The sequence below is a fragment of the Mizuhopecten yessoensis genome, unplaced genomic scaffold (genome assembly GCF_002113885.1).
Source record: "Mizuhopecten yessoensis strain PY_sf001 unplaced genomic scaffold, ASM211388v2 scaffold2699, whole genome shotgun sequence".
Classification (NCBI taxonomy): domain Eukaryota; kingdom Metazoa; phylum Mollusca; class Bivalvia; order Pectinida; family Pectinidae; genus Mizuhopecten; species Mizuhopecten yessoensis.
Genome location: NW_018404676.1, coordinates 255453 through 269534, shown reverse-complemented (window position 1 = coordinate 269534; position 14082 = coordinate 255453). Strand labels below are relative to the sequence as shown.

At 34.5% G+C, this 14082-nt stretch overlaps 1 protein-coding gene across 1 annotated transcript in view; it reads right to left on the bottom strand.

Moving 5' to 3' along the window:
* Positions 1-46: 46 nt before the first annotated feature.
* The window catches only part of LOC110446443 (melanoma inhibitory activity protein 3-like), a 35727-nt gene continuing 21691 nt past the window's right edge, over positions 47-14082 (bottom strand). Inside the window, exons 20-29 of the mRNA XM_021491597.1 lie at positions 13556-13646; positions 12166-12304; positions 11426-11527; positions 9297-9357; positions 9021-9056; positions 8608-8675; positions 8212-8294; positions 7885-7945; positions 7177-7538; positions 47-3835 (exon numbers count right to left, since the gene is read on the bottom strand). Of these exons, the coding sequence (XP_021347272.1) occupies positions 3756-3835; positions 7177-7538; positions 7885-7945; positions 8212-8294; positions 8608-8675; positions 9021-9056; positions 9297-9357; positions 11426-11527; positions 12166-12304; positions 13556-13646 (1083 nt within the window). The 3' untranslated portion in view covers positions 47-3755. The remainder of the gene's footprint in view (positions 3836-7176; positions 7539-7884; positions 7946-8211; positions 8295-8607; positions 8676-9020; positions 9057-9296; positions 9358-11425; positions 11528-12165; positions 12305-13555; positions 13647-14082) is intronic.

The window sequence follows — 14082 nt, the reverse complement described above, 5'->3', positions numbered from 1 at the left end:
ATTTTCACATTTTATTCATATTTTTATGAATTCTAAATAACTTTGAGAACATTTTGTAATTATTTTATATTTCTTTCAATTGTTTTTTGAGAATAATAATACTAAATGTATCATAATATCATTCTTATTCATTCAACCTTGTTTTCTTTTGACATAAGAATATCAACACAAAATCACCTGTTTACCCTCACAAACAGAAATAAATAGTCATTGCTACTTCAATCATCAACATGTGAACTCTGATATAACATACGTCTCTCTCATTCCTTCACCTCAGTCATTCAGTCTATGTACACCTCTAGCTCGGACAAAACCAAGTACTCTTCACCTTTAAATTAAACATGCATCTTCATTACAAAATATACACTTTCTACTCAATTTGTAGTCCTCATACTTATATACAACAATATTTCTATTGGTTTGGTATTTTAAACTACAACTTTGTTTTTCATCATCATGATTTGCCTTAATATCAACAAAGACTAAGAAAGTCCTTAACAGTGTATTTTACCATTGTGTCGTCAAGTGTTCGGTTTGATATGGGTTTTAAAAAATCTGCAAATAGATCTGATTAATAATGAATAATAATTGAACAACTGAACTATTCTATACTTAATGGAAAAATACTAACACTCTAAGTTTCTCTTCGTAACTGTAGCAGATACAGACTTTTAGAGGCTACACTGAAAAAATCAAGACATCCTTGTACATAGGGCTTGTATCCAATTCCGAAAATATGGAACGAGTCTGTGAAACTTTGTTGAAAATTTCATGATGTTAATTTTGTAGCCATGTCCTTGACCTTCGCTTGGTCACCAGATTGATGTCAGGAATAATTGTTTCATGAAATTTTGTCAAAACGTTTAGTCAGAAACCTGTGGACATTTCAAATGTACAACTTGTTCATCATCATGTTAAGATTATATACCTGTGACCATGACCTTTAATGTGACCTTGACCTTCAAATGGGCTATACAGATTGATGTCAAGAGCTTCAAACTGGTTAAAGCTTCAGTCAAGAAGCTGCAGACAAGCTAAATGTTGACACATGGGCAGAATGACACCAAAGGCAAGTGTATTAGAACTAACCGACCTGAATTACACTTAAGGTTGACATGAGCATGGCAATACCATGTTGTAGATAATGAACATCTTGGTAATATTGGTTTCACAAGAATTGTTTTTACTCAAAACAACAATCTGTAAAAAGGTCTATGAACACAAAACTGTTGCAGTACAAGTATACTGATACTTTCCCCAACATAAAGAACTGGTTCATCAAAATTGGATTTGACCTCGTATTGTTCAAAATTGCATAATATGACTTGATGGTAGCTATATAGTTGGTGCATAATGAATATTACCCATGTCAAATACATGTACATGCATACATCATAATGTACACTAGGTTTCACAAGTTTTGGCAATTATAGACTGGAAGCATATGAAAGATGTCATTTTCAAAGCAGTGCTTTTTCTGATATGAAGAATTGTAAGAATTTAACATATTTGTAATACTGGATTCCTAAACAATTTCAAAATTTTAATGAGTACACTTACTACATTAATTTGTATTTTTCAACATAAATGCAAATTTAACTTGACAAATTCCAACCTGTATACAGAGATATTTTGAGAGATACATAAGCATATTTATTTTACATAAAAGCACTTAACAATTAAAATGTATCCAGTAGCGTGATGTGATGGCACAGACAGTAATTCAATACTATAGTACAGTATATACAGTGTGAATACTAGATGTAACATAAAGAGTCCAGCTCTGAACACTTATTTTACAGATTACTCTACGCATTTCTGTATATTTGTTTATAATACCAAGGTGTAAAATATTGTTTAAAAGTATATTTATTTACTGAAAGAAATTCGAATTTAATGGATAAAATATTTGAGCTTTTTTAACATGAATTCCTTGGGACAAATAGGAAGGGTACTTCATCTTTTTTTTTACAGGTATATACAAAATATATATAATTTTCATACAAAATACGTATACAATGTGTATACCAAATAGCCTTTTCAAAAGTTGTGTGGACAGATATTCTATCAGTATTTCAGTGAATTATGCAGAATCACCTGTATAGAACTACCATCTTAAAAAAAATATGTATCATTATTTTTATAATAACCTGTCTATGACACCTGTATATTAAGACTATTTGCACTGTCTTTGGTGGTCTTTATAGAGAGGTTAACTTTGTCAATATTCAAACTATTGATATCAAAATAGCACTTAATTAAGTATAGTAACCAAATGACTAGACTTTACAGTAGACCCAATAAAATACCTATATGTAGAGGTACCAGCTTGAATATAGATGGAACATTTTACAATACATGTACTGATATTGAGTCGCAAATACCTTTAACATATGTAATGTTACGCAAAAAAATACAATTATTTTCAGCTTTAAAGAAACAGTTGAAATGGCAATTATTTTACATTTAACAGGTAGTTTAATTTAGAACCTTCACAACTGAGAATAACCTTCACAACTGAGAATAATCAGCTCTAAATAAGTCATAAGCTCCCACACAATGTCATCTCCATTTCTATACAAAGGAATGTGATCACTAACTCCTACAAGATTGTACTTGACCCTGTAATAATGCTGTTCTCACAGACACAGTAATGTTAGTTAATATTTGTAGGAATGACAAAAGGTAAAAACCTCTGTATTGACAAGTAACAAAGATGTGACAACAATATTATATATCAAATATTAAAAAAAAAAAGTTTTTCAACAATGAATTTCTAGCACTATAGCCAACAAGCAATAATCACCAACTACTGTATATTTAATGCTGAATGTCTACATAATGTGACGTGTACAACATTAGCGTCCTATCATTTAGCATACCATTTTATTCTATTTTTGCCATTTTCCATCTTCACTTTGTCCAATTCTGATTTTTGAAAATTGCAATCTATTCCGACTAGCCATTTCAAAATCAGATACTAGTTAAAAACATAACTTCAGTTCAAACTTATGTGAAAACATAACACTTAAGAACAGAATCAAATTACTTAAGAAAACTACTGATCTGTCCACAATCATGATTCAGTGTGGGATAAGCCAACTTTTAAGTAGGCTGGGTCTGTTTATAAACCATGATTGGCTGTGGGTTAGGTCACATTGTACCTGGTAGTAGGCTGAATCTACACATGATTCAGAGTAGGGTTAATCCCCCTAAAGTTGCCATACACAATCCTGACAAATGATGACGCGAGTGCAATTCAAGACCTCTCTATGTGTTACAAACATGGGAAATGGCTAATTCATTCCATCACCTACTAGTGTAGAGGGACCTGTATAGTTTCAACAGCAGTCTGAATACACTTTAACGGGTTGGTCACACCGCCGTACAAACAGGATTTATGTATAACTGAGATCGAGACAGTTTGGTAATATTGCAACAGCCCAGTGTAAGAATCCCAGTGTGTCTCACACGGTCGCAGTCTTCTACACCTCATTCTACTGATAAATAAAACTATATCACAACACGGAAATGGACAGATGCTTATTATGCAAAAATCACATTTCATCTATCAGTGGTTTAAATAACGTTAATGTAATTATAACATTACACATCCAATTATAGATATTAAACTCGTTCTGATGTAGCCACTGTTAATATAGTTATTCAGTCCTATATTTGACAGAAATGATGCTGGAACTAGATGCTCCTCTGAGGCAGTGAACAGCCCTGTCCACTGGTATATTAATGAAGTCTCACACCTGACTTTGTTGTCTTGGCTTGTGGTCGGGATCTTGGCCTGGAGGAGGGGGGTGGTAAGGGGGGATTCCGGGGCCTGGACAACAAAACAAATATTTGTCAAAAAGTTTCAAACTGTTATACTAAATCATAATTTGACATGTAATTTTTTTGTTCAGTCTAACCTATCTAAACTTAATTTTCTATAATCTTGGAACTAGAACATATTTATTAAAACTAGGTCAAACTTTTTCAATTGAACAGTAAAATTAGAAAATCTGTGAAAATATTGTAAACATACTTCCTGTAGCATTGGATTTCTACTGATCTCCCTTTTTAACAGTCTCATTTATACTTTTATAAATGAGGGCGTTTAATTCAAACTTATTCTCTAACTCTTCCAATTTTCTATAGAAATATTATAATCTCTACGGACATACAATGTCCACCAAAAACAGTAGATCTGAAAGAGAACAGTTATTCCACATCTTGAAAACCACATTCGAGAAGATTATTTAAGTACCGGTAAGAACATGTAGAAAATTGGTGAAAAAATTATACCAGTAGACCTGTAAATACAATATTTTCAATGTCAGACAAGTAAGTGTCTCCAGGCAAAGTCGTCTTTGCAGAAATAGCAGAGTCCAAAGTGAAGGAGTAGAATGCCCTGCAGCGGAGGAGGAATCAAACCACATGCAACTGTCACCAGTATTGTACAGCAGATTACAGAGGTCTGTAAGGGCATTTACACTCAACAGTCTACACATACATCTCTTAACCACCATTACCAATGATTAAAAAGAATTACCATTATGATAACTAATAGAACTTTTTTAATTAATAGTAGTAATTTCAACAATAAATATACCTGTACTAAAATTTTGAGTGAGAAATTGTCAAGAAATATCTATAAACTGAAACTTCGGACATATTGACCTCAAATTTTCACTGAAAAATGTTTACATACCAGGTATACAAATTTTTGTATGTAACAGACATCATTATTTTGTCAATGCCTCTACCAGGAATCGAACCCGGGACTTCTGGTTTATAAGTCTCATGCTCTAACGGATAAGCTTAAGAGAAATTCTCCCTAGCTGAATCGATAGAAATTGGCTATTGTTTTACCAGGGTGACATATATTTGTTCCATAATAGTTTTCAGATCTTATATCGAATATAAACCTCCTCTTTGTGACCATACTGTGACTCATCTGAACTTAATTCTACAGGCTGATAATGAAGCAATACCCTTGCCATATAGGCCTCCTGTAGTACAAACACCGAAGAACTGAAAAGGCATGAAAAGTAAAATGTATCAAGTGATTTATAGTAATCTCAGAGTCTTTCTTTATTCCGAATGGACAGTCATACAGTTGATAAGTTATGCTAAGCCCCTAATAGTCAGTCTTATAGTTGATATGTTCTACTAGGGCTTCCCTCAGCTCTAATTAATTGTCTATCAAACAATTGGTAAGTTCCACTTTGTCCTCCATCAGCCCTAATGGTCAATATTTCATTTAGTAAGTCACATTTTGTCCTTTCCTCTACCCCTAATAGTCAGTCTGACATGTGGTAAGTCACATTTTGTCTTTTCCTCAGCCCCTAATAATCAATCTAACATTTTAGTAAATCATGTTGTCTTTTCCTCAGCTCATAATGATCAATATTGCGTTTAGTAAGTCACTTTTTGTCTTTTACTCAGCATTTAACGGTCAATCTTATGTTTGTAACACTAGCATTTTGAAATAAAACACCCAAAATAAAAGTGTAAATACTGTACCTTTTACACGAGTATTAAACTGAATTCTAACACAAGATTCAGTCATTAGAATTATCACATTGTAGGAAAATACAGTTGTTTTAATTACCTTGATTAAAAACACTGGGTAATATTTTACCCATTTTCTTTTACCAATTAAATAATAAGTAATTTTCAACTTTGACCAAAAGAAGGTATATGGTCTATGGTGTTATTTAATTTATTGACCTATAGCCTTTTTATCACAAGAAAAGTATACTACCAAGTCATTTATAAAATACCAAAGTTCTTGACAAAGGTATATACAAATGTAAATATAATTATTTGTAATACCCATCTCGTACATGATCTGCAAATAACAATGATAGGGTGTGGGATTGATAATCCCACATGAAATAGTATGAGAGAAATGCACTAGAAATATTCTCTCTTTGATTGAGTTCAGAGGTCAAATTATAGGTTACATTGACCTAGCCTATATATGTGACTCTCCATCTTCCCTTTATATAGCTATTAACAAGTTTGGTGATCCTAAAGTGAACAATATTGGAGAAACACTCAAAGAAAACAAAGCATACACAGGCACAACATGAATATTATATATTCCTTCTACACTTTGTTCCCTTTTAAGCAGGGTTAGTGTAAGAAGTACCTGCTTATTAAGAGCATCCTCTTTGATTAAATCTGTTTAGACTGAACATGATACCCCTGATTTCTTGCAAAAAAACTGAAGCTAGGATTTAGGATTCACTAAGTTTGTTTTTGCCACTGATCAATATTTTTTACTAATGCGAGTACCATATATAAAAAAAAAAAAAACATTTCTATAAAGCTGCAGTTTTTACTAGAATTGAATTTGTCAAAAACAAAGGACCCACTTAAGAAGTAGCTACTGCTTAATGTTTAATAATCTGTTACCACAAAATCTTTCCGTACATATCTTAATTATTTTAGAACTGAATTATATACCAAAACAAGATATACCAAAACAAAACAAGATATACCCAGGGGTTGACACTAACTTTTAATAGGTGGTGGACCGCAGGTCCACCTGCTCTCTTGATCTGGTGGACCTGGTTAATTTCTGGTGGACCTGAATAATATTCTCAGATCTGGGGCGCCATGCGCCCCGGTCGACGAGCGTAGCGAGGAGTGGGGGGTGGGTTCGGGAGGGGGTAGCCCCCTCCTGAATAAGAGGGGGGTACGGGGGTCCTCCCCCGAAATTTTTTAAAAGCTAGATGCANAGCGACTCAAACGCTGAAAGGATTCCGACTTACCGCAAGCGGATTCACGCACTTCACTCGTCCAAGAATGATAACGACAACTTTTAGCGGTTTAACAACACGAAAATACGATACATTTTTTAACCAGATGGGATTTTACGGCTCGCTGGCGAAGTAAATAAAGTCTTTATTAATATATTTCTGAACAACATTCTCAAATATATATACACTTATCAAGTAATATGTGGTGGACCGGCGGTCTACCAGCTTTGGAGATTAAGTGGACCGTCCAAGATTTTGGTGGACCCGGTCCTCCGGTCTACCGTTAGTGTCGATCCCTGAATACCAAAACAAGATTTTATGGCAAAAACTAACTTTTAGAAACCAAATATAGTTTGGTATTTTGAAGAAATGGTTGCTTGAGTGTGTGACTAGGAGGAAGCAAATAGATTACCAGGTCTACCATCAGGAGGGAGCCCCATACCATGAGGGAGAGGAGAAGTAGGCCCCCCACGTAGATGTGGAGGAGGAGGTCCCCTCATACGAGGAAGCATGTCTGGCGGAGGCATTCTATAGCCCGGGGATCTACGATCCATATGAGGAGGAGGAGGCATCCTCAGCCCACGTTCATATGGAGGTGGAGACCTTCTGTCTGGAGGAGGAGGGCCTCTTCGGTCGTAAGGGGGCGGAGAACGGCCATCCAATGGAGGGGGTGGCATCCTGGGGCCCATCATCCCGGGAGGGGGCATTCGCCGTTCATGCATAGAAGGTGGAGGCATCCGCTCAGGGCCTGGAGAGCCTAGGAAATCTCCGTCCCTTATAGAAAACAACATGTTTATTAGACAAAAAGCATAATTGGTTTCCTTAGAAAATATGTCGTAGCCTGTCAGTATATTTTGATGGTGTAATTTGTACAATGATAGAAATTACAAAGCTCTACATTCAATATCAGAATGGGAAAGAAAGGAGTTAAATTATTGCACCAATCTATAAAGCACATAGAGTAGTTTGTATTTCCAGTTTTTATCATATCACAAAAGTTGTGTGCAAATAACTGTTTAGTCTGACATTGAGCATGTTCATTCATACAATGTTTGGTCTTCTTCACACATAGCCAGATTTTATTAGACAAGAAATAGAGATGGAGGTGAGTACAGCCTACCTGATGCCCGGGGGTCCTGGTCTGTCTACTCCTGGGGGTAGAGGAGGTGGCCCATTCATGCCTGTGGACAAGGAAGAGCAACTCTTAAAATGCTACCAACACTTAGTACTTAAATGATGACATGATCCTAAGGGATATTTGGTAAATGATGGATATGTGTTAATTTTAAATGGTCACAATGTTCCTCATATCCATTTAAATCACACAATAACATCACAAAATGTTTTTTTCTCAAACCAATAAATGCTTCAAGTGTATCTAAAAAGGATGTAGAGACAACCCTGCATAATTGAATGTCCAATAACACACCCCACTGAGATTATCTACCTGGTGGTGGCATGCCCCGCGTGGGGAGGGGCCGTAGGAGCCCACTTGGCCCATGGTGTAGTCGCCTCTCAAGATCTGTCAATCTGTCAAAAATAGAGAGACAGTCTAAAATTAGACCATGTCTAACTCCAAATCACTTTACCTACTTCATCATGAGTTATTTTGTGCTAACATTTCGCTATATGATGTAATATGATATTATAAAATGTAGGTGGTTTTTTTTAAGTTAAATCAGAAATTCAATGAAAACCGCAAGATAAAATTTATATAAATAATCACCTTATTTTCTCTCATAGCAAAGAGTAGTAATTATAAGTTATCAGAAATACTGGTTGTCATTAAATATCAGACAGAACCAAATTCCATTAAAATGAGTTTTGGTATCGCATTACTCACTTCTGCCGTAACACTGTAGACTCATGCCGTGCCTCCTTCAGTTCTCTCTCCGCTGTCCGAGACGCCAGCTGTGTAGAGAAAGCAGTGAAACATTACACTGGAATCATACACTTCCCTATGAAATGATATCACAACAATGGACAAATTATATTCATTATTGTGAATGTGGTGCATCAAAGTGAGNCACGGCATAAGCTCACTTTGCACTTCGTGCCAGGTGAGCTAAAAACCTTTTCACCATAGATACCATATCAATAAGGCATTCACACCACAAAGCTTAACATCAGCATGGTCTCAATAAGGGTACTAACAGTTGGAATAGAGATTGAAGATTTCTTTTTAGCAAAGGTGAAATTATGCTCTTAATCACTGACTCTCGTCTAAGTGAAATAATTGGATCATTATATGCTTACCCAATTTTCATGAGCTTTCTTTTCATTAGCTGCAATCTGAAAATATCAAGGATATTAAAGTTCAACACAATTTTGTTCTCATCTTCTAATAATTTAATTGCTTAAAATATAAATAAGTAACAGTTCAGAAACCCTACATTAGGATTATATTAAAATTTCTAACGAGATGTGGCGAAGGAACAAACTTTGTTTTTATTACTTTCCTTAACAATTCTTAACAAACAAACAATTATTAGCAAACAAGGCTGTTAACAACTTGACAATGTATTGACTTACCTGAGACCTAAAATCTCTCTCTGCTGAAAGTATTTCCTTCTTTAAATCTTCAGCTTGTGACCTGAAGTGAAAAAAATCAGAATAGGGTTCAAGTCAAAGTTACATCCTATGGAAATATAAGATACAGCGGAAATCCTAGAATTTGAGAGCATTCGGCCATTTTCAGCATTTTTTGTCAACATCAAATTAAGAGGGACCATTCTATGTAAAATTCAAAGAAAACTGATACACAGATGGCTTAATTTCAGTTTTGAGGGGTCAATGGCCCGACCCCATGGCCCCCTCCAGGATTATTCCTAAAATACAGTAAAACCAAAATATGTAAATAGTGTTAAATTTGTTTTGAACCAGTTTAAAACAAGACCATGTTAAAATAAACCTGCAGAAACCTAATTTGCCTAAATTGTCTCTTTATACTACATATTAAGTATTGAACCAGTAGTACCTGTAGGTATCTAACCCTACCTGTTTTGTCTTAATACTAAATAAGTATTGAACTAGTAGTACCTGTAGGTATCTAACCCTACCTGTTTTGTCTTAATACTAAATAAGTATTGAACTGGTAGTACCTGTAGGTATCTAACTCTACCTGTATTGTCTCATTACTAAATAAGTATTGAACCAGAAGTACCTGTAGGTATCTAACCCTACCTGTATTGTCTCAATACTAAATAAGTGTTGAACCAGTAGTATCTGTAGGCATCTAACACTACCTGTATTGTCTCATTACTAAATAAGTATTGAACCAGTAGTACCTGTAGGTATCTAACCCTACCTGTATTGTGTCATTACTGAATAAGTATTGAACCAGTAGTACCTGTAGGTATCTAACCCTACCTGTATTGTGTCATTACTGAATAAGTATTGAACCAGTAGTACCTGTAGGGTTCTAACCCTACCTGTAGTGTCTCAATACTAAATAAGTGTTGAACCAGTAGTACCTGTAGGCATCTAACCCTACCTGTATTGTCTCAATACTAAATAAGTATTGAACCAGTAGGACCTGTAGGTATCTAACACTACCTGTACTGTCTCATTACTAAATAAAGTATTGAACCAGTAGAACCTGTAGGTATCTAACTCTGCCTGTACTGTCTCATTACTAAATAAGTATTGAACCAGTAGTACCTGTAGGTATCTAACACTACCTGTACTGTCTCATTACTAAATAAGTATTGAACCAGTAGTACCTGTAGGTATCTAACACTACCTGTACTGTCTCATTACTAAATAAGTATTGAACCAGTAGTACCTGTAGGTATCTAACACTACCTGTACTGTCTCATTACTAAATAAGTAATGAACCAGTAGTACCTGTAGGTATCTAACACTACCTGTACTGTCTCATTACTAAATAAGTAATGAACCAGTAGTACCTGTAGGTATCTAACTCCAACATATCTATCCTCAGTGACACTTATCCAGCCACTCAGTGCTGAAGTCAAGGACGTTGTTATCACTTGATTCTTAATAGTGAGGTATTTTTATAGTGTAAGAATAGATGTAATGCTTGCTTTAATTACAGGAACAGCGGCCTTTCAGCACCTTTAGTAAGGAAGCAGTGTGCAAAGTTGAAGTGTTGTGGGCCATTTAAGAGTCATTATTTAGAAATATTGTTTTCTATTTATAGTAACAATGTCCTTGATCTATGAACTTCAAACCTGAAAACCAATCACAAGTAGCACTTTCAATATAAAGGTAGCAGTGTAAGAAAATTGAGCTTCAATTGCCCACAAGGACTCAAATTCTTATGGGGACACCAATTTTCAAGTTATAGAAACATTGATTTTAACCTTTGACCAAAGGACCTGAAAAGCAATTGCATTTTCAGTACATGTTTTAGTAAGCTGTGTATGATATCAAGTATTATCTTTAACAGTAACTCAAGGTATTGTGCAGAAAACAATTTTCTATTTATACTTACAGTGACCTTGATCTATGACCTTAATACCAGAAACACACTTTCAGTAAGGAAGCTGTTTATGAATTTTCAATATGATAGGCACATATGGGAACTAAAGTTATTGTGTGCAAATGGAGACGGCATGGACAAACACACATCAGTTACATTGCATAATTATCACCTCCAATCTCCACCAGAGGGATAATAAACTTTACACTACCAGTACCTGTAGGTTTCTAACTCTGCTTCCACCATTTTACTCCTCTCATCTGCATGTTCCAGTCTATTCTTATTCTGCTTCTTCAATGCTTCCTGCTCACCTAACTCTCTATAATGACAGAAAACACAATTAGGTAATAAAAGCATTCATGAATTGATTATGAGTGTACAGTTTGTTTCAGTTTATCAATAGCTATTTATCAGATATTTAAAAAATGTGCATCATCGCTCTCACAGAGTTTACATTTCCAGTTTAGCAACAGATGTTTTCTTCCTAATCTTATTGTATACTTAACTCTTATTAAATTTACCAGGATTTTGCTCTCTTTACCTTTACCAACCAAAGACTTTCTTTCTTCAACTTAATAATTATATTGGCTTTACAGCCTTACCAACACCTTACTGTCCATAATACTACCAGGACTTAGCTTTCTTTAACTTAACTAATACTATCTCTCACTAACTAAACTAATACCTTTTCTGACATGACTGTCATGAGATTATCTTTCAACATCAAACTAATCATGAAATTATTTGCAATATTCTACCAGGATTTGACTTTTCAAAGATTTGATTTGCCCACACATTACCAGGACTATAAATACTCGCCAGAACATGTGTTTTCTCTCCCAATCTTTGCCATGATTTTTGCTTCCCTGGATTTATAACTTTTCCAAAACTGAACTTTCCCCAGAATTTCCATGATCTTAACTTTACTATTGTATCTTTCACATTTATAATACTTACCGTTGTAATTGAACCTCTTTCTCTTTGAAGTAGTGGGTCAAAACATTAAGTTTGGTCTGAGCATCATGACTCTGTCGATCAGCTTTCATTTTGTCAGCTTGGAAACTCTCCAGTTTTGCTTGGAGGCTGGCAATTTGTTCTGGAAGAGTAATAACACACGTGATATTTTATTATCATTATAAAGATATATTTCCAAAAAAAGATATTTCTCCAATTCTCTTCAAATTATAAGTATCCAATGCATTCATAATATACTGAGAATGAATTTGATGAAAAAATCAGAATTCCATATGCCATGGATATATTCATTTCATGTACATATACAAATTAAACCTGGTTTAATGTAATTTATGAATGTCCTAGTAATACTTTGTTTTTTATTATGTTTCAATATCATGAATGTTAAAGTACTGTATTTGTTGTATCTATGATTGATATGAGCGGACGCTGACCATTAGTAGGAGGTGAGAAGGTCAAAAGTCGTATGAATTTGTGGCTATTTTTAGCACCCTATATAAGTATGTGCACTAGCTGACCCTAGGTCACTAGCCTGCTGAAGATGATGGAGGAACAAGGTGTGTACCTTCTTTTTACATCATGATCTAATTTTGAAAAATATCTAAGTGAATTTTATTACCCACCACCTCCCCTTCTTGCCTCCTTCTCAATATGATTATTACTTCTTAAAGGGGCGTTTTCTTACCCCATCTAAGACTTTTAAGTACATTGGACAAAAACTTTAAAAGATAAAGTTTTTATATAAACATGTCGTTTTTAATAAAAACGGCCATTTTCAATTCATTTGAAGTGTTCTAGTTGTTTATGCACTTAACATGTCTTACAAGCTTGCCATGGTGATATTTACTTGGAATCAGGCATAAATGTAATAATGAAAAATCTGCAAGTGAAATCTATATACAGATCCTAGAAAATAGAAGTGCATTTCAAAAACAAGACTGCTGTTTTCCATTAAACACAGTGGGCCCACTGGATTCAGATAGTGTTGTTCACATTTTTGTGGGATTCCAAAGGATATTTTAAAAAATTCACATATTTTATAAAATATTTATCAGTTACAAGTGGAAACTTATTGATAAATTAATATTAGCACAATTTCAATTATGTATAAATGTTGCTTCAAACTTCAAAAATATTTATCAGTTATTAGAATAGAAAAGTCTTACTGTATACCAGGAAATGTTTGCCTTGTCAAATATTTTCCCTTTGCCAATAAAATCCTTGTTGTTCTAGTGAAGTTTAGTTGTGTACTAAAATTCGCTGTCTTGATGAATTCCCCTCATCGAGAAGGGCGAAAAAGGCAAAAAGTTATACTGTAGCAAAAATGTCCCGGTATACAGTATAACATGTAACATTTCAATATCCAACTTACCTTCCATCTCCTGTCGACATTCTATCTCTATGTCGACCTTGTTTTGTAATGTGACTTTCTCATCTTCTAATGATTGCAGAGATGCTTTTACCTTTATATCAATAGAAATGCACATCATTTTCAACTTTTATCTTGTGATAAACAGGCTGGCAGAGTTTTGTGAATAAATTTACATATTTACATGATAAACACACTCATTAAGCAATAACATTTTATTTTCATTAAACAGAATGGTCCGAACTTTTGGTTAGGAGTTGCAAAGCCATCTGGCAATCTAGAAAACTTGACTGCCACTTTTCTCTGTCAGTGATAAGTCTGTTCCATTAGATAAAGGAAATTGGTTTAGAAATGTTGAGTGTCTATAAATCAATGTTTTGAACATCATAGAATCCTATTAACATAGATGACTTTAATATTTCTCGAAACTGAAAATATTTGGCCCTAATCCACAAAATCTGCGATATTTTTTCTTTAAATGAAAGATGCCTGTAAGACCCAGCTAGGTTTTGCTGTCTACAAGAGACCCC